This window comes from Maniola hyperantus, chromosome 7 (genome assembly GCF_902806685.2).
Source record: "Maniola hyperantus chromosome 7, iAphHyp1.2, whole genome shotgun sequence".
NCBI lineage: Eukaryota > Metazoa > Arthropoda > Insecta > Lepidoptera > Nymphalidae > Maniola > Maniola hyperantus.
This window is the reverse complement of record NC_048542.1, coordinates 352,062-380,018: the sequence shown is the minus strand read 5'-3', so window position 1 is coordinate 380,018 and position 27,957 is coordinate 352,062. Positions and strand designations below refer to the sequence as shown.

Sequence of the window (27,957 nt, the reverse complement as noted above, 5' to 3'; positions counted from 1 at the left end):
AAGCTACTCGTATCTCATAATATTACTCTGTGACTGCATCCCCGCCCGGCGCCGCTCGACCTCCCACAAGCCAAGTTTACACATTTCACTTCACTCGGCGGCAATAGCCCAGAAGCTGTGTGCGACTGTACATGTTTTTTTAAATTTAAAATTTAAAAACGCGCGAAGGTACTTTAAGTTTCATATGTTACCAAAAAGGTTTATAGTAAATAGTTTACGTAACATTTGAATGTAAAGTGATTTTAGTGATTTATTTTGGTGTAAAAGTGCAGTGATAAGAGTGGAGGGTTTTTGTTTTAGGTATGTAAACAAATTTTTATTAATTTATGTAAATCAATTCGATTAAATTGCTGGGATAGCCTAGTGGTTAGGACGTCCGCCTCATAATCGGAGATCGGACGTTCGATCCTGGGCAGGCACCGCTAACTTTTTGGAGTTATATATGCATTTTAAGTAGGTAATTAAATATCACTTGCTTCAGCGGTGAAGAAAAATATCGCGAGGAAACCTGCATGCCTGAGAGTTCTCCATAATGTTCTCAAATGTCAATCTGCACTTGAGCAGCGCGGTATGATCCACTTCATTTCCACTTTCCACTTTTCCACCTTTCCACTCTGAGGAGAGACCCGTGCTCTGTAGTGAGCCGATGGGTTGCTTATGATGATGACGATGATGATGGAAATGTCTCTGATCTGGTCTGGTAGAAGGCCCTACCAACAAAGACGCGTGCCGCTAAACGATTTAACGTTCCGGTACGATGCGTGTAGAAACCGATAAGGGATACGGGTTTAGTAAAATTACCATAGCTCTTCCAAGTTAGCCCACTTCCATTGACTGCATCCTCACTTACCACCAAGTGAGTTTGCAGTCAAGGGCAAACTTGTAATAGAATAAAAGAAAATACTTTTTTTATAGAATTGATATTAGTACAATTGAGATTCGTGATGAGTTCGTGATCGTTGATGTATTTTATATGAAAGACAAATTCGAGAATTTTGACATGAATCGATCGGTTTTTTCGATATGTAGGTACGTATAGACGATATTCTCTCTCAAAAAGGAGATACCTATAAAGAGAGTTTTTGAGTTTAGAAATTTTACACCTTTGTAAATACCTGTTATCTCCCAAAGCCACCATAATCTAAACTTCATAGTCGCTGATCGTTCCTCCCAGTGTCGCAGACAATACGAAGAGAAACTTTCAGCTTTTATAAAATAACGAAGGTCTGGCCCTCCCGGACTCTCAATCTGTAAAGGCGAATGACTTGTTAATTATTTAATTAACCTTGATTGTATATCGATACCTTGTAGCACAAACTGTCTCAAATTTCGTCAAAATCGGTTTAACGGATGGACCGTGAAAAGGTAAACAGACAGACACTTTTCGGATTTATTATATTACAAGCTTATGCTTACGACTTCGCCTGCGTGGATTACACAAATTTCAAACCCCTCATAAGGTTGAATTTTCAAAAATACTTTCTTAGCGGATATCTACGTCATAATAACTATCTGCATGCCTAAGCCCGATCCGTCCAGTAGTTTGAGTTGAGCGTTGATAGATCAGTCAGTCAGTCAGTCTTTTCCTTTTACATTTAGATGAGCTGATGTCTGCAATTTCGCCCACATGGACGACACACGAACCCCTATTTTACCCCCTTTGGGGTTGAATTTTCAAAAATCCTTTCTTAGCGGATGTCTACGTCATAATAAAGCTATTTGCATGACCTGTGTGATGAATTGTGCGTTATTAGATCAGCCAGTCAGTCAGTGAGCTTTCCTTTTATATTTTACCCCTTTAAGGGTTGAATTTTCAAAAATCCTTTTTAAACGGATGTCTAAATACGTTATAATAAAACTATATATTATGCATGCGAAATTTCAGCTCGATCTGTCTAATGGTTTGAGTTGTGCGTTAATAGATCAATCAGTCAGTCAAACAGTCAGTAAGTTAGCTTTTCCTGTATATTACTAGCGACCCGCCCCGGCTTCGCACGGATAGCTTATTACAACTTTCGCAAGGATCTCCAGTTTTGTAGAAAATAAAATATAGCCTATGTGACTCATGAATGATGTAAGCTCTCCACTGGTGAAACATTTTTCAAAAGTTCACAGTTCCAGAGATTACCTTGTACAAATAAACTAACAAACTTTACCTCTTTATAATATTAGTATAGATTAGTATGGATAAATACCTGCTATCTCCCGCGGTAAAGAGGCGACGATAGTATACAAATTGCTCTTCGATAGCGGTTTATATCTTCTCGTAATAACTACGTATTACTTTATTGTTTCAGCGTTTTCTAACCGTGAGACGGTTAACTTTAACGGATAAAAAGTAAAAGTGTATCAAGCGGAAGGTTGCTTGTTACACGAGCGATGACGTCACATACGGGATGTTATTGAGGACGTAACCGCAGCGTTAAAGTAATTACGAAGGATTAAGTAGTACAGCTTAAGACGTTTATAATATAAAAATAGCGAGCAAATGAGCCGACAAAAAAGTTTCTGTTAAGCTTTCAAGTCTGCTCCATGCATCGATATACCTAAATGTCAAGATAATAATATGGTCAAGCAAACAAAATTTTTCACGATTTTGGAACCAAATAAATCAGCGCCACCTCTTAGACACTAATGAACGACCCGTTTGAAATCCAGACGTCACGGAGATTGCATTGGTGCATAAGCACCACTGAGTCGGTGCCATTTTGTTTGTTCAATAACCCTGTCCATAAGTCAATGGCTCCATGATTTGTTTTAAGCATACCAATTTCAACCTACGTCAAATTGCATAAACCGTGCCGCCGTGCCGTGGATGCCGTGTAGAAACCAAAGGGGTATGGGTTTAATAAAAACTGCCATACCCCTTCCATGTTAGCCCGCTATCATCTTAGACTGCATCATCACTTACCACCAGGTGAGATTGCAGACAAGGGCTAACTTGTATCTGAATTAAAAAAAAAAAAAAAAGCTGAAATTAAGTCCATATCGCTCCTAACTCAATTTCTGGTGTAAAAGACGCCCGTATGTTTTCGTCGCAGTAAAGTGTGCCGCGAGATGTCGTAACAACCATGATATTGTAATTGATTGTTGTTTCTCGCTCCTATTGAGAGATTTGACTGTTTGGTTCAAATTACGAAATAAACCAAAAATCTATAGGTAATAGTTATCACATTTCATTGTGAAACATTGTGAAAAATCTATTTGAATAGAAATATAATTTCCTTTTGTGTAAACAAGTCGTGACGTGATTACTTAAATAAAAAACGCGACTGTCCACCGACTGTCCTACCAAAAAAGGACTAAGTAAAAAGTAAAAAAATCTGTTTGAAAATCGTGTCATACAGCTGCCATATTGATTTTTTTTTCAAAAAAATTATAGCTAAGTAGTGAAGAAAATAGAAGAAGAAAGAATCGGAAGAGAATATAAGAATTTGGACATATATGAAGTATAATTATACCTACTCCATATACGTCCAAACACACGTACAAGTTATGGTGTAATAAATAAACTCACATACGTGAACCCTGAAATATTTCATTTCATTTTTTGAGCAGTTCGATTCCAGACTCAAAACATAAGTTGTCTTACCACAAAAAATAAAACAAGTTTAACTGATGTTTAAATTGATATTTTAATAGTTTTTGTATAAGAAATCTGTCAAGTTGAAAATGTTGTTTAAGTTTTTTGTCGTAAAGCCATTGTCTTATAGAATAATTACTACTGCGTACAATTTAAATCACCTTGATAGCCTAGTGGTTAAGAGGTCGGCCTCCTGTCGGAGGATTCGGGTATCGATCCCGGGCATGCACCCCTAAACTTTTGCAGTTACGTGCGTTTTATGCAATTTTATCACTTTCTTTAACGGCGAAGGAAAACATCGTGCGGAAACCTGCATAGAGTTTTCCATTAATTCTCAAAGGTGAGTGAAGTCTATCAATCCGCACATGGCCAGCGTGGTAGACTATGGCCAAAACCCTTCCCAATCTGCCCCCCAATTGTGTAAGAATAACCATTTGATGGCTATCGCAATCGTCAAGAATTCTGCCCTTTGATTGGCTGTGAAAAAATGTAAACAGCGAATCAACCAATCAAAGGGCAGAATTTCTTACACAATTGGGGGGCTGGATCAACCCATCGCCGGCTCTGTAGTAAAGTCGGCGATGGGTTGATGTGGTATAATTGCCTCCTATTCGGAGCATCTGGGGTTCGATTCGATTTTATGCAATTGGGTATTTGACTCCAATTTTTTTATTACTTTATTATAAACTCGGATAAAAATAATGACGTACCTATACTGAAAAAACTAATTAAATCGATCAAATTAATAATAAAAAAGTTATAAGCATTTAAATATTTCTGATTAGACAGAGATAGCAATATAGTATTATGACGTCACACCTTACTTATTCCATAAAGGGATAGAAGACCCTCCCACTCCAAAATTAAAATGCCTGTATAACTTTGTAAATCTTTGTTGGATTTTAATATTTTTTTTCAGCTTACGTCATAATTTTCATCCTAGTTTATAACAAAGTTATAATATTTATTAAATTCAAAAGTAGTAAAATACCCAATTTTTTCACTTGCTTTAACAGTGAAAGAAAACAGCTGTGCGCAAATCTGCATATATGAAAGTTCTGCATAGGTAATGTTCTCAAAGGTGAGTGAAGTCCGTCTCTTGAAGTCATGATTAAAGATCGGACTCAGATCATTTCATAACACAATAATGAGTACTTTGAGTAGCGATAAAATGTCAAGGCGACGTTAGCTACGAGTGAGCCTTTATTCTACAAACAGTTATGAAATCTCTCGAGCTTTATGCATATTGGGCTCAATGCCCATCGTGGGTCAATATGTCCAAACTTGACCTTACGGGGCTTATGTAAATATTTGTAATTTTATTGTAAAAATTGTTTTTATGGTTCCGTACCGTGAATAGTAAAACGGACACTCAGACACCCGTTGATGCGGGAGGGATCTGTGTATATGCAGAGCCTATCAGGAGCTTTTTTCTAAACCATGAAACGTAAGAATTTGTAATTGGGTGTATTCTTGTAATATACGGGTATTATATTATTGTAAGCCAATGGTTAATGAAAATGTTTTATTTTTGAAGAAATGAAATGTGATTTAGGTATCATCATCTCATCAACCGATAGACGTCCACTGTTGGACATAGATCTCTTGTAGGGACTTCCACACGCAAACTTTATTTACCTCTCGGAAATATGACAGGGCGGGCTCACATTTTCTACGTCCTCGTTATGTCAGATTTTGTAATATTTTTTGTTAGTAAATAACAAACCAGTCGATCGACCTTCGATGGCGGTCACTGAATGGTTTCTATATTGACTTTAGGTATCTATTTTTGGAATTATTTAAATTTGCTAAGTACTTAACTAATAACAAGTGCGAGTCAGACTCGCACATATTATTTATTTTATTTACATGGAGGCTTTGAAATTCGCCATTTTGGTTTTTATTCTGTGTTGTTATAGCAATAGAAAGAAATACAATCTGCGAAAAATTCCACTCTGTAGGTACTCTTTTATAGTACGACAAGGCTCTTTTGGCACGTGGCGAAAATCGGAACTAACGTTGTTGTCGTCAAGTGTCCCCTTTGTTTTTGTTTGAATAGTCTAAAGCCTTTGTTCTCTAACAGCGCCCCCTGTCAATGTCATTCAAGTGCCAAGAGAGCCTTGTCGCACCGTATGGTTCATGAGATACAGCCCGCTGACAGAAAGACGAACGAACAGCGGAGGCTTAGCAATAGGGCACCATTCGGGTACGGATCCCTAAAAATGATTGCGATAATAATGAACAAAAAGCATTTAGTATAAGAACTAGCTTATGCTCGCGACTTCGTCCGCATGGACTACACAAATTTCAAACCACTATTTCACCCCCTTAGGGGTTGAAGTTTCAAAAATCCTTTCTTAGCGGATGCCTACGTCATAAAAGCTATCTGCATGCCAAATTTCAGCCCGATCCGTCCAGTAGTTTCAGCTGTGCGTTGATAGATCAGTCAGTCAGTCAGTCAGACAGTCAGTCAGTCAGTCAGTCACTTTTTCCTTATATATATTTAAATATAGTATAAGAATACTGAAAATCTGTTGTTCGCGTTAATGGTGATTGGTGATAAACGAGCAAACTAAGTAATTTGTTAATAATGTTTTCGTACACCGCGTGCAGTGGTGTGGACTGTGAAGAACCTTTGAAGCAATGTTTGTTTGTTCAATTTCAAACACTCTACGTCAATATTGACTCTCAATTACTGTAATTTTACTTACGGCCGCACTCAGAGTCGCTTAATCGATACTTAAGGCATGAATTAGTATGGATAAGGAATGCCTTAAGTAGGTAACGATTAAACGATATATTGCGGCTGTAAGACTAGCTTTGAGAACGCTGTATTAGCTGTAGTAGGTATATATAAAATTTAAAGTCTTGACTGACTGACTTTTATATCAACGTACAGCCTAAACCGCTGCTCCTAGAGACATGAAATTTGGAGGGTGTAGTTATTCTTTGTAAAGAGTAGGTATCCACTAAGAAAGGATTTTCGAAGTTCCACTTCTAAATGGGTTAAATAAGGGTTTGAAATGTATGTAATCCACGCGGACGAAGTCGCAAGCATAAGCTAGTTTTATAGACCTTGCAAGGCAAGGTCTGCACCACGTACTCAGTCGAAATTCCCACGGACACGTACGAAGCGATTTGCCTCCTCGTTTCTAATTCAAACCGCTAGGATATGGAACAGCAAAGATATTGAGATAGAACCTTAGCGTTAGGCAATCGTAGATATAAAAGCCCTAGGTTATAGAACAGATATAGTACTCAGCAAGCCTGCAAGGTGCGGAACGTGATGTAACCGGTAACCGGTAACCGGTAACCGGTAACCGTACACGTTACGTAACCGGAACGTTTAAATGCTTATGGTACTTATGGTTCATTTCGATTTGTGACACCTGTCTAGTGATTATAATATTATATCAAAAGTTTTCTTTATAATAATAATTAGTGTATTTCTTATCATCATCATGAATGAGAAGGGTTTTGCGATAGTCCACCACGTTGATCAAGTGCAGATTGGCAGATTCCACACACCTTTGAGAACATTATGTAGAACTCTCAGGTGTGCAAGTTTCCTCACGATGTTTTCCTTCACCGTTTAAGCAAGTAATACGCTTTGAAAAGATCGAGGATCGAACCCCCAACCTCTCGAATGGTCGACCTCTTAACCACTTGGCCTCAAAAAATATAATATTTAGAGAAGTGTGATTTTATGACTCGTTTGATGTTGTCTGTATCTACACCTAGTGGGGGGTTTTCCAACGCTGCGCTTTTCGGTGCGAGGTCGCCATTCTAGCACCTTGGGACCCCAACAGCCAGGCAGGAAGCCGCTGGATGGCGGCAGTGCAAGACCGTTGTATGTGGAAGTCCCTGCGCGAGACCCATGTCCAGCTGTGGACGTCTATCGGTTGATAATGATGATGATGGCTTTTATGACGGGACGAAAAATTAAACAAGGTTTCGGGGAAAATGTTAATTTACATCCGAAAATCCAGCAAAACAATGCTAAAGTATAATTCAATTGTTTAGAACGCGTCCCTTGAATACTGCGCGAGGCATTCTTGCGGAACATCTCGTAAAGTAGAGCGTGGGAAATTACTATATTATAAAACTCGCTGATGCTACTATTTGACGACCTCCCTGGCGCAGTCGTGAGCGCTGTGGTCTTATTAGTGGGAGGTCCCGGGTTCGATTCCTGGCAGGGGTTTGGAATTTTATAATTTCTAAATTTCTGGTCTGGTCTGGTGGGAGGCTTCGGCCGTGGCTAGTTACCACCCTACCGGCAAAGCCGTGCCGCCAAGCGATTCAGCGTTCCGGTACGATGCCGTGTAGAAACCAAAGGGGTACGGGTTTAATAAAAACTGCCATATCCCTTCCAGGTTAGCCCGCTATCATCTTAGACTGCATCATCACTTACCATCAGGTGAGATTGCAGTCAAGGGCTTACTTGTATCTGAATTTAAAAAAAATAAATTAAATGCCCGCGACTTCGTCCGTGTGGAATTAGGTTTTTAAAAATCCCGTGGGAACTCCATGATTTTCCTAAATAAAAAGAAGCGTCACTCTCCTGTTGGGCGATTGCCTCACAGGAGAGTGACAGAGCGTGACGGAGAGTGACAGAGCACGGGTCTCCTCTCAGAGTGAGAAGGGTTTTGGCCGTAGACTACCACGCTGGCCATGTGCGGATTGGTTCTGACTTCACACACCTTTGAGAACATTATGGAGAACTCGCAGGCATGCCAGGTTTCCTCACGATGTTTTCCTTCACCGTTAAAGCAAGTGATATTTAATTACTTAAAACGCACGTAACTCCGAAGAGGTAGAGGTGCGTGCCTGAGATCGAACCCCCGACCTCCGATTAGAAGGCGGACGTCCTACCTAACCCCTAGGCTATCACAGCTTAGCTTGAGAGGAACAGTAACAGATATGGTTTACGAAATGTTGTGGTTCTTAGGACCCGGAAAATGGATACCTACTTACTGTCACTGAAACCGAATACTTAGAGTATCGATATACTTATCGTGTAACATTATATTATCGGTTTAATATTATTATACCGATAAATATCATGTGTTAGTTGCCAAATTTTTATTCAATACTTTATTTAAGCTGTTTTTCTATAAGTATTTCATACTTCGAACAATTGAAAAGAACTGTTGGTTTAAAGTATGAGATAATCCATACTAATATTATAAATGCGAAAGTGTGTCTGTCTGTCGGTCTGTTTGCTAGCTTTTCACAGCTCAACCATTCAACCGATTTTGACGAAATCTTTTAAATTCGAAAGTTTTAGCTTGCCTCCCGGGGAAGGACATAGGTTACTTTTTATCCCGGAAAATTGAAGAGCTCCCACAGGATTTTTAAAAACCTATATCCACGCGGACGAAGTCGCGGGCATCATCTAGTACATATAATATAAAAGGAAAAGGTGACTGATTGATCTATCAACGCACAGCTCAAACTACTGGACTGATCGGGCTGAAATTTGACATGCAGATAGCTATTATGACATAGGCATCCGCTAAGAAAGGATTTTTGAAAATTCAACCCCTAAGGGGATGAAACAGAGGTTCAAAATTTGTGTAGTCCACGCTGAATAAAATTCTTAGTGGATGCCTACGTCATAATAGCTATCTGCATGCCAAATTTCAGCTCGATCCGTCCAGTAGTTTGAGCTGTGCGTTGATGTGCGTTGATAGATCAGTCAGTCAGTCACCTTTTCCTTTTATATATTTAGAAGATTTAATGTGCTAGGGTGCAGAGGTGGCCTTATCACTAAGAGTTTCTTAAAGGTATAATTTAATTCCTGCTAGAAAATGCTACCAAAACCGTTTTAGTCAAAATAACTCATTTATTTCCCTCCATTTGGCACATGAATGTCCAGATAGGTACGACCTTTACCAGCTGGTTAGATATAAGTACAGAATATTACAGGCGTGTTACAGCCATCTGTGAGTGGTCTAATGGCTGCGTAGCTCCGTTCACTTCGCATTCCATTATCTCGTGGTCAACTAGTTTTTAAACACTTTTAACTTTAGGTACAAACATCGGCATTTGCCTTAGTACCTATTTTAGGCTGGGTGCACATAGCATACAATCTACTTTTCCTCATCTGTCGGAATCAGAATTACTGTTATAATCTAGCTTTAGTACTATCGGGATAAGTCAAAGTCAAAGTCAAAGTCAAAGTCAAATGATTTATTCAAAATAGGTAATAAATTACTCTTATTGATTGTCTGGTATAGTGTTAGATACGACAAATGATTCGAGTTCTGCTGCTCGATTGCGGTAGAATAACAGCTGCAATGTCACGATGGTAATCACCTCTGATTGGTTGACGCTCGCTCACTATTTTCTACAATGCCTTGTTGGAAAATCGCACAAATTCAGCCAATCACAACAATAAAATTTAGATTGTAATTCAGGTTTTACGAAATACTACCTACCTGCGGCTAAATTTTACGACAGCTCGGCATTTTGCAAATCAACTGGCCACACTATTCAGGACACAGCGAATGTAGTTTGGCAAATTTTGAAATAAGTTCGACAAATCAGCCGACCGGCCGACGCGACTTCTGTGACAGCGAATAGTCCTCTCTTTTGCCTAATCCCGATGGTTGAGTTGGTTGGTTGGTAACTAAAAGTAACCAATGTGCGCCTAGCCTTATATGATGTTGTCTAATTACGACAGAATATTAGGTTATACCATATTGGTCTACCTACACGAACACCTACTCTTTAAGCTAGGCTAGCGTTTAAAAGACGTTTAAAAATAAAATTTTGACGACCTCCCTGGCGCAATGGTAAGCGCTGTGGTCATATTAGTGGAAGGCCTCGGATTCGATTCCCGGCAGGGGTTTGGAATTTTATTATTTCTAAATTTCTGGTCTGGTTTGGTGGGAGGCTTTGGCCGTGGCTAGTTACCACCCTACCGGCAAAGCCGTGCCGCCAAGCGATTTAGCGTTCCAGTACGTTGCCGTGTAGAAACCAAAGGTTTAATAAAAACTGGCATACTCCTTCCAGGTTCTATAGACTGCATCATCACTTACCACCGGGTGAGATTGCAGTCAAGGGCTAACTTGTATCGGAATAAATAAAAATATCGTATCGAATTGTTGCTCTGGCTCTCAGTCCACTAGTTTTCTACTAAGTATTATTTTTAGCTACCATTTTACTGTGACTATAATAAAAACTTTGTTCTAGCAGACAACCTTAAAATCAATTAATTTTCTTTGACGGTTGTAGATGCGTGGATGACAATTTAAAGATTTTTCTTGCAGTTGTAAAATATGATTTATTGAGCGCAGACCGTTGGTTAGTTTTTAACAAGAAGAGAACAAAGGAATTTATGAAAACGTCAATTGATACAAAAAAATATATAGAAAATTGCAGGTGGTTATAAAAATATTATGTTGCGTGAACTGACATTTGGAAAAGATAATAAATGTGTGATTTTAAATTAATAATGTTTGATTCCAAAATATTAACATGAGTTATAAAAGTGACTAATTTATATATATACAATAACAAAAATACTATAAAGAAACAATTAAATAACTAAGTGAACGACAAAATTATGAGTCGACGAATTGGTACGCATTAGCTGCGAAGATGTTGTAGGCGCTTCAACATCCTCCCCTCCGTGGAAAGCGCAGCTTTCAACTTTCTGGATCATCACAGGTAAGTAGTGGACAAAGTTTTACAAATGGTCTTCTGAAGGTGCCCTTGGATGTAGTTACTTCAGCGACGCGTGATATTCCATCTGAGCCAGGAAATAATCGTGAAACTCTTCCAAGCTTCCAGTATAGTGGTGGTAAGTTGTCCTCTATTAGAAGTACTAGATCTCCTTCTTTTAATTTTGCTGAATTCGTTTTCCATTTAGATCGCTGCTGAAGTTCTGCGATGTATTCTTTTTGCCATCGCTGCCAAAAGTGCTGGCGAATTTGTTCGAGTCTTTCATAACGTCGAAGGCGATTTGGATTGTAATGTTGTAGCGGAGGTGACGGTACCGAAGTAAGTGGCCGTCCTATCAAAAAGTGCCCCGGAGTTAGGGAGAGGTAGTCGGTAGGATTGGATGTCAAGGGACATAAAGGTCTACTATTCAAAATAGCTTCAACTTGAGTGAATAATGTTCCTAATTCCTCAAAATTTAGATGGGTATTACCCATGACGCGACGGATGTGGTATTTAGCGGATTTGACACCAGCCTCAAAAATGCCACCAAAGTGAGGACTATACGTGGGTGAGAATATGAATTTAATGTTTTCGCCAGTTGCAGAGTCAATGATAGTTTGTTCATTAGCCTTTAAAAAGATGCCTATTTCCTTGGCTGCCGAGACAAAGTTTTTCCCGTTGTCGCAAAAGATTTCCGCAGGTTTTCCGCGTCTTGACGTAAATCTGCGTAGCGCTTGTAAAAACCCTTCTTTGGTTAGGTCACTGACAGCTTCTAAATGTAAACATTTGAATCTTAGACATACAAATAAACACAAATATGCTTTAATGACTCTGGACCCACGACCCTTCTTATTAGAGATATAGAATGGTCCAGCAAAGTCTATTCCCACAGTCTTAAATGGAAAATCTGGTGTAATTCTTTGGATGGGTAAGTTACCCATTGTGGGATAGATTGCCTTCCCTTGATGGCGCTTGCATGTTACGCAATTGTGAAATGTATTCCTAGCAAGGCGTCTACCATTAATTGGCCATAATGATTCGCGGATTGACGCGAGCAGTAGCTGTGGTCCAGCATGCATATGACGAAGGTGATATTGTTCAAAAATTAATTTAGTGAAATGATGACTTGAGTGTAGCAAAATCGGATGTTTTTTGTCGAAATCGTAATTAGAATTGTCAATTCTGCCACCAACTCGTATTAATTTAGCATCACTATCAAAGAAAGGAGTTAATGATATGATGTGAGATTTATTGCTAATTGGCTTTCCACTTTCTAATAGTTTAAATTCCTTTGGAAAGGATTGCCTTTGAGAAATAGCACAAAGATTTGAAAATGCGTCGTTTAATTCCTCTAAAGATAAACTGCCTGTAAGTTTATTTGTTTTGTGTCGTAGATTATGAATAAATCGTTTTATATATGCAAAAGTTCTTTGTAATTTTGATAGTTTAGAGTAGCGTTCAAATTCTATAACAGAATCAAGAATGTCTACTACCGCAGCTGAAAGGCCTTTAGTTTCTGGTAGGTTTTCTTCAACGCGGTGTGATGAAAGAATAGGCCATTCTGATTCCGGTTTTTGTAAGAACTCGGGACCATGCCACCACATCTGCTTAGATACTATATCTTTAGGAGTAACGCCCCTAGAAATATAGTCTGCAGGATTAAGTGCAGAGGGCACGTAGCGCCATGAAGATATATCTGTTGTTTCGGATATCTCCACGACCCTATTCGCTACAAAGGTTTTTAATTTTCGACAGTTTGTATGAAGCCATCCAAGAACAACTGTGGAGTCACACCAATGCACCTGACGCGAAACCGAACATCTAAGAGATTTGACGACGGTCTTGGATAATTTAGCCGCCAGGAGAGCTCCACTGAGTTCCAAACGAGGTATAGTCGTAGGTTTCATTGGAGACACTTTAGATTTAGAACATAATAATTTTACGCTGATACCTTCATCGTTGATGGATCGTATATAGATGCAAGCTCCGTACGCACCTTGTGAAGCATCGCTAAATGAATGAAGCTCTATTATGGTAGGATTGTCACAAAGTACGTTTCGAGGAACTTCAAAATTTGCAAGACTTGGTAATGTATTAGAAAATTCATCCCAAGTGTTTTGTATGTCTCTGGGAACGGGATCATCCCAATCAATTTTTTGTAGCCACAGAGATTGCAATAGCATTTTAGGTAAAATGACACATGGACTTATCAGACCCAATGGATCAAAAATTTTAAATGTGAATGACAAGATTAAACGTTTGGTCACCTTTGATGATTTGTCAGGGATCTGAAATGATATCTGGAGTTTGTCATTCCCCGGAGTCCACCCAAGTCCTAAAGTGGAAGTGGAAGAACTAATGCTTAGTTTTTCTTCTGGATTTATGGCATTCAAAATTGATTTCGAATTGGATCGATATTTCCGAAGGTTGAAGCATCCAGATTTAAGAGTATTGGATACCGAATTTTGAATGTGTATTAGTTCGTATTCGGTGTTAGCTCCGGTAATAAGATCTTCGACATAGAAATCATTTTTAATTATTGTTTCGATTGATTTGTCTGTACACTCGTGCCCTAATTGCCAAAGACAACGTGTACTTAAGAAGCTTGAACTTGCTAGACCGTACTTCACGGTTTTTAGACGCAGTATTTTAATTGGTTCGGATTCTTGCTCTCGCCATAAAATCAACTGGAGATTTTGATTGTCATCATGTAACGCAATTTGCCGATACATTTTTTCGATGTCAGCTGTTAGTAAAAATTTATATTGTCTGGCTCGAATTAGAATTGCAAAGAGTGAATCCTGGATATTTGGCCCCACCATTAGGATATCATTGAGCGAGTAGCCTGAAGGGGTGGGGGCAGATCCGTCATAGACGACCCTAATTTTCGTAGACTCGCTTGTCTCTTTGAATACAGCATGATGACACAAAAAATAGGATAGTTCAGGTGGTTTAGTTATAGGAAGAACTTCTAAGTGACCAAGTTCAGCATATTCGCGTATAAATTCGACGTATTGTTCTTTAATCTGCGGATTTCTCCTAAAACGCTTTTCCAAATTTAAAAATCGCTGCTTAGCCATCGTATAGGAATCACCTAAACAATCGGGTGTGTCAATGAGTGGAAGTTGAACACAAAACCTTCCACTAGACAATCGAGTGGTATTGGATACAAAATGTTGTTCACACGCCTTTTCTGTTTTAGTAAGGCATGTTTTGTTTGGAATCTCTTCGATGTTCCAGAATTTTGGCAATAAGTCATGTATGCTTTCAGTTTCTTCATTTTGTTTAAGTATTGACTTATTACATTGAATCTCATTAGATATATTGACATTTGTATAAATAGGACCGGCAATTATCCAGCCAAACTTTGTGTTTCGTAATTTTGGAAAACTTGGACCTAATGTGAGTGTATCATTGCCTAGAACATCCCAGAAGAGGTCTGCACCAATGAGGACATCGATGGACGAAGGAATGTCGAAATTAGGATCTGCAAGTTTCAAATTAGTTGGTATATTAAAACCTTGTAAATTTATAGGAGCAGCAGGAATCGAACCTGTCAACTCTTTGAGTATATAGCAAGTCAAAGCAACGTTATATTCTTTGTGTATTGAACTGATGTGTGCAATGCAACTCTCAGTGATGAAATTTGAAGAGTTGTTGCCGATACCGATAACGTTAATTTTATTAATAGGCTGTGACTCGAGACCTAGAATGTCTTTCAAACGATTGGTTAGAAAAGATGATTGACTTCCGCAATCCAGTAAAGCTCGGACCTTTAATGATTTGTTTATTTTAGGATTGCTAACTTCGACTATGGCTGTAGATAATATGACTTGATTCGCTGGTTGTCTAGAAAAATTGACTATTGTTTCGGTAGTGTTTGTAGAATCGTTGTTGTTGGAGTTAGAATGCGCTGTTTGTTCACACAAAAAACTATTGTGAAATTTCTTGCACTTGCGACAAGGACCAAGCCTGCAGTTGCGTTGATTGTGGCCTAACCTGAGGCAATTCGCGCATAGCTTCAGCCGCTGTACGTCAGCTTTTCTTTCCTCTATACACTTGGCCTTGAAATTAGCGCAGTCATATATTCTATGCTCACCATTGCATATGACACAACGTTTAGTATTGTTATTTGGAGTTAATGAGCTAAAAGATTTTGTTTGAATGCTAGTGCTAGTATGCTGACCTGTAGCAGGACGTGAAGGGGTGTGTGACGTCTTAGATCTCTCCAACCTATTGCGATTTAGTGTTTCTAAAATGTCTGCGCGATCTGTTAAAAATTTGTTAAATTGATTAAGTGTGGGTATGTCATCCAAAGAATTACGCATCTCTTCCCATTTACTTAATGTACGTGGGTCTAATTTTGAGCAAATCATATGAATTATTATTAAGTCCCAATGTTCAGTAGCTTGACCCAAACTGGACAATGCACGTAAATTCTTAGTAACTGTGTCCACCACAAAGCGCAATGAACGATCAGTCTCACGTGTCATAGTTTCGATTTTGAAAAGAGCATTTAAATGATGATTAATAAGTTGTCGCTTGTTGTCGTACCTATCGCACAATAAGCGCCACGCGTCATTATAGTTAGAGGCAGAAACCTCAAGATTCGCGATAACACGAGCGGCGTCACCTTCTAAGTACGATACCAAATAATGAAATTTATGAATAGGCTTGATGCGCTCGTTGTTGTGTATAAGCGATAAAAATGTGTCGCGGAATTCGAGCCACCGAAAATAGGCACCATCGAATTTATTAATTTGCAATTGCGGTAACTTAAACTCAGCTTCATAGTGTTCGTGATGGCACTGAGACAAGGACGAGTGACTACGATCGTGACTGTCTTTAGGACTATTTGAGTCGTTGATAATTGTTTGAGCAATAGCAATACATGTCGCACAGTCCTGCTCAATGGCATCTCGTTCATTAATCTCAAAAGCTATGTTTTCTGAATTTAAAACATCAATTGAATCTTGCAACTGCTCGTATTGAACCGAAAGTAACCGAAATTTCTCTAATTTAATTGTTAATTCAGATATTTGAATTGCCGTTAAAACTTCTTTTTTTGAAAAATTATCTATATAGTTTTTAAACTTTGTGATACGACCCTTAATGGACGTTCTTTTTGTGAGTAGGCTCTTTAAATCGCCTTTGTCGTTAGACATTTTGTATATTTGTTACTCGAATTATTTAAATAAAGCAAAACTAATAAATACTAATAAATAGAATAATAAAAAATTCTCACGCTCCTCGTATAGTGTCTTTGGTGTCACCTGTGACCCGGCAAGCGCAGCTCGGCTCTGTCGAACGCGCTGTGTAGCCCGCGCCCGCCACGCCACGTCGCGTCGTGAGTAGGTATACCAGCCAAGCTGAAATAGTCGGCACACTGACCTTAAGTACGTATTTCAGTACAATAGCAAAAGAGTTAACTATATTATATTAATAATAATTGGCTAGTTGCGTTAGATATACTAAAACTACAATGATAAAACTAACAAGATAAAACAACAAAACTAACAAATAGTTTTATACTTTCACTCGTTAGGCAGCGATAAATAGGTATATCGAGTTTAATTTTACAATATCTAGTTGTTTAGAACACGAAAAAGCCTCCGGCGCGAAAAAAAATAACAAAATAAAGTATGATGCAATCGTTATGATAATGACGTAATCTGATTTATAACTGTTTTATTTCACTAATAAATGTATTATTTCACTATTATTGCACTGTATTTTAATAGTAGCCCTTATGCAAGAAAGGATTTAAATGAGATTTTATAGGAATGTGTATTTAGGTATGGGATATTGATGGAACAAAAGGGTTATGTGTAGGAAAGTAAGGCACTTATCTGAATAGGCCGGCACAGATGCGAATGCTGATCGGTGCTGACTTCAGCGCTGGTGTCCTCCAATTCCAGAAATACGATCACCTTCCCGGCTTGAGCTGCTCTGACCAGATGATGTTGCAATAAGTAGCTGGATCGTCGAGTAGCCGCCAAGTTGTAATTGCGTAATTTCTTCGTTGTTGTTCGTCGAATCCTTTTGTTTACAGGTTCGTGTTGATAAAAAACGGTCGCCAAAACTTGTAGATGCGTGGATGACAATTTAAAGATTTTTCTTGCAGTTGTAAAATATGATTTATTGAGCGCAGACCGTTGGTTAGTTTTTAACAAGAAGAGAACAAAGGAATTTATGAAAACGTCAATTGATACAAAAAAATATATAGAAAATTGCAGGTGGTTATAAAAATATTATGTTGCGTGAACTGACATTTGGAAAAGATAATAAATGTGTGATTTTAAATTAATAATGTTTGATTCCAAAATATTAACATGAGTTATAAAAGTGACTAATTTATATATATACAATAACAAAAATACTATAAAGAAACAATTAAATAACTAAGTGAACGACAAAATTATGAGTCGACGAATTGGTACGCATTAGCTGCGAAGATGTTGTAGGCGCTTCAACAACGGTCTTTTGTAACTTAAATTTATTTCGAATTGTGAATTGTGATAGAGTTGCACTCAGATACAATGCTTGTGAAAGCCAATCTAAAGCAATGATGAACTCTGACACGCTAGCTTAGAATAATTACTTTACAATAATGATGCCCACGATTTCGTCCGCGTGGACTTAGGTTTTTAAAAACCCGTGGGAACTCTTTGATTTTTCGGGATAAAAAGTTGCTGTCGCTCTTCAAGCCTTTAATTTAAAAAATAATGTTGATCTGTTGTCCTGTTGAACTGTGATTGAAGGGCAAACCAACAAACAAACACACTTTCGCATTTATAATGGTGATAATAAAAAGAATACCCAGCTGAGTTCAAGTGTCGCTACTAATGGTAGGGGAGCCCAAGAGGGGATTTTGGGATTTACTCGAGCGCGTCAGATTAAGACAAGGTAAGTTAATTAGATGCAGAAAAGTATGCATTTCATTGATCTGACAATTTGAGGGTGACCTAAGGAAATGGGAGAGTCACAAAGTTTCAAACATCGGCCATGACTTTTGCACTTGCGTCCAGTGCCCTGTTTATCAAACATTACAAGTCTACAAGCTACAAGTTACAAGTTACAAGAACTTTTTTACAAACTCTTGTAAATTATGTTTATCAAATAATTTCACAAGACTTGTAGGATTTTACAAGACTTGTAAGAACTTGTATTTTTATTTATAACACTTTATTTTTGCTAAATTGCAAAATAATTTTTCAACCGTAATAAATGACGATAAAATAGAAATTACGGTACCATAACTAGTCAAGTTATTGTTAAAAATAATTTTATATTTCAAATAATTTAATTTTGTGTTAAATAACCTATTTGTAAAACCTGTTGCTTCTTATTTTATTTACCTATCTACTTTTATTTATTCTATTTCGGTACACCAACAGAAAGTACCGACACAAAAAGTTTAAATTAAAAATATTACATTCTTTTTCATGAATTAAGGTTAGACTTAAAATTTGAAAAAAAGGATAGACTTTAAAAAATTTCGCTATTCGAATTACACTGCAAAAAATGGCGAAATCTGATTCGAAAGTTACAATTATTCTTCAATTAAGTAATTCGTGACAAAAAAGATATTTTATTTGGCGCATTTACTGATAAATTATCTAAAGACCAAAAAATAGCAGAGTGGAAAGAGATACTATTGCTATGTCAGTCGCTTGGACTTGTATCTGCCGAAAAAGATTATGCCAGCATACTCGTATGTACATGAGACACGTTTTGGTCAAATTTAAAAAGAGCAGCATTGATAAGTTTAATAAAATTACACCTCTGAATTATTTTATAGTTATTTTACCTATTTACTACTAGGTACTAGATAATTTAATTATTCTTTTATACAATATCATACTTGCATACAACTTGTAAAATAAATTAAGAGTCAACGGAGGCTCTCCAACTTTTTCGTTACAAGTTACAAGCTACAAGTTACAAATGCATTTTTGATGAACAAAACCACAAATACAAGTGTGAAAAACACATGTATTACAAGTGATATTACTCGTAGCTTGTAGTTTACAAGTGTAGTTTTGATAAACGCATTCTTGTAAAAATGCAAAAATTTACAAGAGAAACGCTTGTAATACAAGACTTGTAACGTTTGATAAACAGGGCACTAATCGTCAGTTTTTAGGGTTCCGTACCTCAAAAGGAAAAACGGAACCCTTATTGGATCACTTTGTTGTCTGTCTGTCTGTCTGTCTGTCACTTGGCTGGTTTTTTTATTTGAATAGGGGCTACGTCTTGAGGATTCACTTAACATCCCTTCTTAATATCTGACGCGCTCGATAAATATTTTTGGGTCTATTTTCTTTCTTCCTTTCTTTTTTTTAAATTCATAGACTCGCGCTTGGCTGCAATGAGACCTTGGGAAGTGATAATGCAGCCTAATTTGGAGCGCCCCCTCCTACACCTTCGTACAACCACCCCCACACCCCCACCATGCAAACCGGCAGATAATTATTTTTGCGATAAAAAACACATGGGGCGCATTATATACTACTATTAATATCTCAAGCGCTCGAGTATTTCTTTGTGATTTTTTTTAAACATTTTTGGAAACCTGTACGCGCTCTCTCCACCAGTGAAAGGGGTTACATCATATAACCTTTTTTTCTTTTTTACACCTAATCTTCATAATCCAATAGGTCCCCACGACGCTCGAGTAAATCCCTATTTAGCATCTTGGGCTCCCCTACTATAAAAATATGTACAAGCTTTTGTTAAATAATTTGATTTAATGCCTATTTGTACTTACTTGGAGCTAGGCAATTAGATTGATGCAGTCAAAGGTCGCAAGAAATAACGAAGCCAAATAGGACTCCAAAAACGCATTACCATTGATAATTACACGTTTGCAGATGTAATCGACAGAGCAGAATAAAATATGACGAAACAGTACAGTCCGCTAAGCATTTAGTTCAATGACAATAACAACTTTTGTTTTTTTTTTCTTCATTCAATTAACTTTTATTTTTTCAGATGGACCAATCAAGATGTACCGGCGGGTGCGGCGGAAAATGAAGATAGAAATCAGTGCCATATTAGTTTTAAGTTACGTAACATTGGTATTTTCGAAGGCGTTTGATATCAAACGAATTAACGATAATATTAGTGATGATATTGAAAATGATATTATAGATTTTGATAACGAGTATTCTGTAAAATATGATAAGAAATACGAAGTTTTACCGTGGGATTCGAACGACTTCAAGAAAGACTCATATAGGTACAGCGTGATTAAAGACAAAGTTCACGAAAAACACAAAAATGAGGATGTCGATACTACAAATCAAAAAACAAAACAAAAAGCGGAGGAAATCAAAGCAGACACAAGTAAAGAGGCTAATGTCACAACTAGTGTATTGCCAGTTACTGAAGTAATGGAAAAGACAACAGAACTTAGTGTTATCCCTTTAGAATTAATAAGCACAACTGAAAGCGTTCCAGTTAGTGCAGTTGAAAGTACAACAGAATTCGATTTAACAGTTATCCCATTAAGTTCAAGTGAGAAAGTCCCCGTTACAAGAGAAGTTTATCAGACAGTAAATTTGTCTGTATCGACAGAATCCTCTGAGGATTATAATTTAAGTACAGGTTTTTATGAAATGACAACAAAAGCAAATGTTTATTTAAAGGAAACTTCAACAGAAAGTTTAGTGAATGAAATGGAAACATCGACAGATATTGTTATAAATGAAACTTTAAAACTTAAAAGTACAACAGTAAATGTAAATGAAACATTAGAATTGGTTACAACTACCTTATATGATACTAGTAATTTTACAGAAATAGTTACTGTCCTTCCTGATTCTAATAATCCTACTGGATATGCCACTGAAATTTTTCCGTCTACAACTACAACAAATGAAGTTATAAATACAAATTCTAGCAGTTCGAATGAAACAATAAATCGAGAGGACAATGACAGTACAGAAGTGAATGCTGAGGTTCCAGTTTTTACAGAATTAGATACAGAAGATATTTCAGAGGTTCCAGAAGATTATTATGATTCTAAAGATGTGGTTTCTACGTCTGCACCTAAAACAGATGCTATCTCTGTTATATTTGGTCTAGCGGGCAGTATGGTAGAAAGTGTAGTGGAAAGTGTGGCGGAACGGGTGATGCCTAAAGGCTTGATGGATTTATTTAGAAGAATGCAAAAACAAAATGAGGCTTTAGAAGCAGAGAAGCTGAGGAGTCGGGAGGAGAATGGAGGATTAGGTAAAATGTTTATTATAATAATAATAATAATTAGCAATAATATAAACTTAATTAATAGTACAATATAGTAGGGCAATTAATTCTATTAATTAATGTGTGGTGGTGGTGCTTATATATTTTATATCAAAGCCAAAATTGTGGTGAAACACATCATTCTTGAAAAACTGTTGTTAGGTTAGGTTAGTTAGTTATATCATTGATTCCTAGCTAGCCAAAGAGGCCTGCAGTTTTTTGCTAATTTATTTTCAACCAGTCATTACAAGATTGACCCAAAAGAATATTGTTCTTATATTCTTTAGGATCAAGGTTAGGATTATTTCTGCTAAAAAGGACATGATTTCAACTTTTTTGTTTTTCACGCAGGTCAGTTCACCCGAGGCGTGATCAAGTCAATATCCTCAGGAATTAGCAAGCCCCTCAGCCAGCTTATGGCCGGTGTCAGAGACATTGGTTCCTTGGACAGTGACCGTGGCTTCGTCAATAGCTTGGCCTCTGGCGTGACGAGCGTGGCCAATGCTGCCAACTCCATGGTCGACCTTTTCAAGGATAGGGTGCAGGCTATTTACCCTGGTAAGTAACCCACGTGTCTTGAAAGATGAGCAAGCTGTAGTTACCGGCAGACCAGTCTGTCGTGCCTGATAGAGTTATAGTGATGTGAGGAGAAAAATTAATCCTTATAAACAGAGATAGGATATCTTATAATGTAAATAATGGGTCACAAATAATGGGCCATTACACAAAAAACATTGTTTAACACACACTAAACTTATAAAATCTATTATACAATTGATAAATTCCTTAGCGATACAGTTGCGTGAAAACAACCGGCTGAGCTTTCTGTTGTCAACAAGATGGTGTCGAATATAGTAGATAATCTATGGTGTTGTGTAGTATTGTAACATAATTATTGTAACTTTTTATGATTTGAAAAGAGCAATTGCTGAGTTTCTTGCCAGCTCTTCTCAGTAAAAGCTGCTTGCTAAACCAGTGGTAAGAGACATCAGTAACTAGTGTCCACAACTGTTGCCCTAAAAGAAAGAAATAAATAATGAATTTGATTTTGAAGTAGAGATCGCGTCCGACACCTTGAAAATAATAACAAATAAAACCTTGAAAAACATAAACAGTGGTTTGTTTATATTGCAATGTGTTTTAAATTTTAATATAATTGAAGGTCAACTTAACTGGTGCGTATAAAAATGGTATAAAAACTCTCACGCACAGTTCACTAAGCAAAATTGTACCCGTTTGCGTCATTTTTAGTTAATACCAATCATTCTAGTATCTAGAATGGTCTATTATTATCGTGGGCGAGTATAATTTGGTGTCAGCAATCATAAGCGAATTGGTCTTTCTAAAATGTTATGAAACATCGTTTTGAGTAAAAAAGAGACTAGTGAAGCAAAGAAAGTAAGCACTGTCGTCATTCTTGGAACAAGTGTAGAACGCCCTTCCAGCATCCAGGTTTTATGTCAAGTGTAACTTGGACGGACAGACGGACAGACAGACAGGCATACTGACAGACAGACAGACAGACATACAGACAGACAACAAAGTGATCCTATTATAGGTTCCGTTTTTCCTTTTGCGTACCTTTTCCGGTCATCTCGGTATCCTCAATATTGCAGGTACAATCTGGTGCGGAGACGGCCACTCCGCTCAGGCCCGCTCCAGCGACCTGGGGCTGTTCTTCTTCACCGACACCTGCTGCCGGCAGCACGACGCATGCAAGCTCTACATCCTGGCTGGCGAGACCAAGTTCGGTCTCACCAACACCGGACTGTTTACCAGGTAAGATTACTGGACCAGGTTTACGTTTGAGGGGAATACTCTTCCAGCGTCCGTGTATCCTGCCCGTATTGAGAAGTCTTTAAGGTAAGAGTGAATAGACAACCACAATAATAATAATATCGATATAATAATTGGACCTGGGCTCGACATCGTTTATCTCACAAAAAAAAAACTGTCGGGTACGGAAAATAAAAAAATACAGTAGGAGAATGTAGTGACATTCTCAGTTCAGGAAATATCATTCACACAAGCGTTCCATATATTTAAAAGCCGCAATGCTTTTGTTTCGTCGCACCTGCGCTTGCGCAATCGAGTTACGTGAATAACGAGACGACTTCTTATCTTTTTATTGTATCTTTCTTTCTCTGCCACAGACCTACTCTCTGCATCGTATTTCACATAGTTGAGGTTCGCGACCCTTCCTATCATGGTACGGGTTTTCATGAAGTGTTGGCTTGGGTTCTCAGGCTAAAATCTAAGAGTGCATTTTGAATCAGTACTCTTATGTTTGTTTGTTGGTTTGTCCTTCAATCACGTCGCAACAGTGCAACGGATTGACGTGATTTTTGCATGGGTAGATAGTTTGCATAGATGGGTAAAGACCTGGAGCGTGACATATGCTATTTTTTAACCCGGAAAATCAAAGAGTTCCCACGGTATTTTTAAAAAACCTAATTCCACGCGGATAATTGCGGGCATCAGCCAGTAAACTATTATACTTAAAAATAAAAAAATACAATCTTTAAAAAAAAATAGTCAGTGCGCAGCACGCTTCAACTATAAAAAGAGCAGATTAAAATCTTCTGTTATTAAAAAAACTGATGTTTCTAGATACTTTCTTACTTACTATACTATGTATTAAACAGGTTGCGGAGATCGGTTGCCAAAATCATGGTAATGTGGAACAGTATACGCTCATATGGCAATTTGTACGCAAGACTAATGTCGCAAGCTTGTGATATCTCGTATAAATAAATTGATGTAATATTATTGTGTTTATTATAAATATTACGATAATATCTTTTATGTTTCAAGATCAAAATCATATTATGAAGTAATAAAACAAATTCCTAATGTGTTGTTACAAAATATTTGGATAAAAATACTTTTATTTCTATTTGTTTATATTATTGTTTCTGTTTCTATCTCTATTTCTATCTCTATCTCTATCTCTATCTCTATTTCCATTTCCATTTCCATTTCCATTTCCATTTCCATTTCCATTTCCATTTCCATTTCCATTTCCATTTCCATTTCTATTTCCATTTCTACAATGTCAGAAAATATAAGTAGATCTAGAGAAATCTAAGAACAAAAGCCATGCATAGAAGAAAAAGCCATGCATTGTTTTCATCAGTCATCTTATGCCCTAAAGTACTACGAGATAACAAAAATGTACTTGACTTTTCATATGCTTTTGCAATACAAAATCTGTCTAGATCGCAATAACAACAAAATAACCGGCTTTTTAAGACAGAAAAGTAAGTAACCTCATTATATAAATAATAGTAGGTACCTACTTACTACATCATTAAGTAACGTGTACGTGTTGGCATTAATTTTCTCACCATGGGTTCTTTCTCGGAAGTTTAATTTCCATTTTTGGGTTTATTGTATACCTAAATAATTAAGTAATTATGTAAGTCTATTGTTATTTGTTGTGGTATCCGTTTAATTAGTATCTTAGTTTTAGTTGTTTTTAAGACAAGAAATAACACGACATACCTATTTACATTTTACACGTATATTTTAGCAGTTATATCACCGGAAATGTTTTTCATTCATTCGTCATTGTAAACGATTCCTAAAATCAGCAGAAATCGTGTGTTTTTTTTTTCATACACATTTCCTGGGCATCTTGTACATTTTCTAAACAGCATTTTTTTCAACCTGGTTCCTTCTTCACCTTTCTACTGTCGTACCGCAAGGCATCGCCAAGGTCTGCACCCGTACCTATATACGTAGTACGAAGCGATTTGTCTCCTCATTTCTAATCCGAACCGCTAAGATATGGAACACCCCTCATGCATCAGTTTTCCCCTCCAATTATAATATAGGTGCCAAGTCAAGAGTGAATAGGCATTTTCTAGGCAAGCGCGCGCTGCATCACAATTGCTACCAGACCCAGGTCTAATTGCAGCCAAGCGCTAGTCTATAAAAAAATAAAAAAATCAGAAATGTGTTATATTGCGGATAAAAAATGTCTATGTAAAAAAAATGTCTGTGTCACCCCGAGTGACACGACAGGCTCGACTCCACGCAGTCTTACCCCTACAATGTTTTTGTGAAACCCGAAGCCGACGACGGAGCAATAATAATTTTAAAAATTGTATTCCAGGTCACATTGCAGCTGCGATGACAAATTTCGGGAGTGCCTGAGGAAGACCAACTCGCTGGTCTCCGCACAGATCGGCCTCACCTACTTCAACGTGCTGGGCCCCCAGTGCTTCCGTCGCGCCCACCCCATTGTCAAATGTCTACGACGGACCAGGTTAGTTCCTATCAGCAATTCCGACTGCGCTTGAGGAATCTGTAGGTCTTAATTGTTTTGATTAGCTGAATGCTGAATTCGTGCTATAATACTGGTTGCAACAATGCATTGTAGCCAATGGTGAGCGAGCTTTAAGGTGACGCAGGACGCTCGACCAAACCTATTTGCTTTTCACTTGACATTGTATGAGAAAGGTGAGAGGCACGATGATTTTCACCGAAATCAAAGGTTTAGGAAAAGTATTTTTGAGAAAGAACTACTGAGTTTATGTTTGCAAAGTAAAGTTATTTCAACTAATGAATAAATAAACTATGTCTAATGTTAAATTTCTTTAGAATTTTCATACTCCTAATCTTACTTATTTACGCCCAAAGTTGTCATAAATTTAGTGTTAAAATATGAATCTCTTGAGACTCGTAACTTTAAAATCAATATTATTTTCGATGTTTCATATATCAATAAACCTAGATAATGACGAGATAAATCGATATAATACTTAGTTTTGAGCGTACAATATCAAATAATGTCGTAATTACCCTCCTACGTTTGTATGAAGAAAGCTCCGTCCTGAGCCCTCTTAACCAATCCGAGGTGATTGCGATCGCGACATTGTAGCTGTCATTCTACCGCAATCGAGCAGCTGAACAACCAACTCACGGGTTTCCTCTGAGAAAGAGTCCTCTCTTTCTTAGAGGAGACCCGTGTAGGCCACAGTACACATCACACTGGTCAAGTGCGGATCAGCAGACTTCACACACCTTTGAGAACATTATGGAGAACTCGCAGGCATGCAGGTTTCCCGACCATGTTTTCCTTTCATCGTCAAAGCGAATGTTTAATTACTGAAAACTGCTAGCGTATTCGGAATAATCCTGTAAGGCTAGATGTAAGTGTTGAAAAAAAAAAAGTTATAGGTGCATGCCCTGGATTGAGCCCAGGCCCCTCAAATCACAAGTTATGTACCACAGCGCTTAGTATGATAATATTATTTTACTAAAACAAATTTTATTTTACTAAGGTAATAATAAAATTATTAATATTTATTATTGTGAATTACGTTATTCTTTAATTTTCAGGATTACTGGCCTAAAATGTGAAGAGTACGAATTGGACTACACCAAACCAAAAATGTGGCAGTGGTTCGACAGCGAGACCTACTAATGATCTGACGATGATGAATGAAATGATTTTGCTGTTAAATATATTTTATTTATTATCAAAAAAAATATTCGTGTGCAAGAAAAATATCTAGAAAGTAACATTATAAAGCTGGTCTGAATTTTTGCAGATCATTATAAGTAGATCTAAATGGTGTTCGAATGAATTTCAATGATAAATGATTTATATAATATGCATATATGACATTTTTCGGAGTTTCAGATCTGGTTCAGATCATATTGTATACGGGATTTATAATAAAACTATTTTTTTATTGGTTTTATATAAGAAACATCAGAATATATTTCGAAATGTCACATTTAACAAATAAACTATATTATGCAGTAATGCTAGTTATAACTAAAATAACTTAAATATAAACGTAACAAAAATTCGCTCCAAACTTCGCTTGACATTTTTTATTTTCTAAATTTTTGACAAATTCTCATACTCATCTGTTTATACTTTATGAACTAGCTACGAGTATGTAATGTATGAATTCTAATGTATTCCAACATATTAAACATTTTTTGGAAAAATATTCGTCAGGTATGTAATCAAATGAATTTATCATTGTACTATGTGTAAATAATTAATTAATTATTATTAATGATGAAGTTAAGAAAAGTATTGACATTACATTTCAATGATTGGAGGTCCCAATTTTTGTCAAAGAAATTGTCAAAAACTTACATTGTTTTCAAAAGGTCCCTATGTACACTGACTCTACAATAATATTGTGATATCTATTATGTTGTGCGCAAAAATTTATCTGAAAACTGTGTATATAGATATGTTTCCATTTCTTTATTATAAATTGTTACATTACCAGATAATGATGTGCAGTCTATTAGCGAATTCAAAATTTAATAACATGATTTTAATAATATATTTTGCTAAGTAATTATGATTTTAGGAGTATGTGAGATAAGCAAAATATAATGACATAATATTATTAATTATAAATTAAATTATATTTTTATACAATATTTCCACTAATCGTAATTTTTTTAAAATAAAAAATGACATG

At 37.0% G+C, this 27,957-nt stretch overlaps 1 protein-coding gene across 1 annotated transcript; it reads left to right on the top strand.

Annotated features, from left to right (window-relative positions):
• Positions 1-107: 107 nt before the first annotated feature.
• LOC117983450 (uncharacterized) lies at positions 108-27,916 on the top strand. The gene is made up of 6 exons (XM_034970003.2): positions 108-300; positions 20,246-21,487; positions 21,851-22,057; positions 23,116-23,278; positions 25,617-25,769; positions 26,846-27,916. The coding sequence occupies exons 2-6, from the start codon at positions 20,260-20,262 to the stop codon at positions 26,928-26,930; spliced, it is 1,836 nt and encodes a 611-aa protein (XP_034825894.1). The 5' UTR covers positions 108-300; positions 20,246-20,259; the 3' UTR covers positions 26,931-27,916.
• The last annotated feature ends 41 nt before the right edge of the window (positions 27,917-27,957 follow it).

What these genes read in the sequence shown, in the direction of transcription:
- LOC117983450 (XM_034970003.2), top strand. Translation starts at nt 20,260, where the DNA reads ATGTACCGGCGGGTGCGGCGGAAAATGAAGATAGAAATCAGTGCCATA. An exon ending in GGAGGAGAATGGAGGATTAG is followed by an intron (nt 21,488 to 21,850) that starts GTAAAATGTTTA and finishes TTTTTCACGCAG; the next exon opens with GTCAGTTCACCCGAGGCGTG. An exon ending in AACACCGGACTGTTTACCAG is followed by an intron (nt 23,279 to 25,616) that starts GTAAGATTACTG and finishes ATTGTATTCCAG; the next exon opens with GTCACATTGCAGCTGCGATG.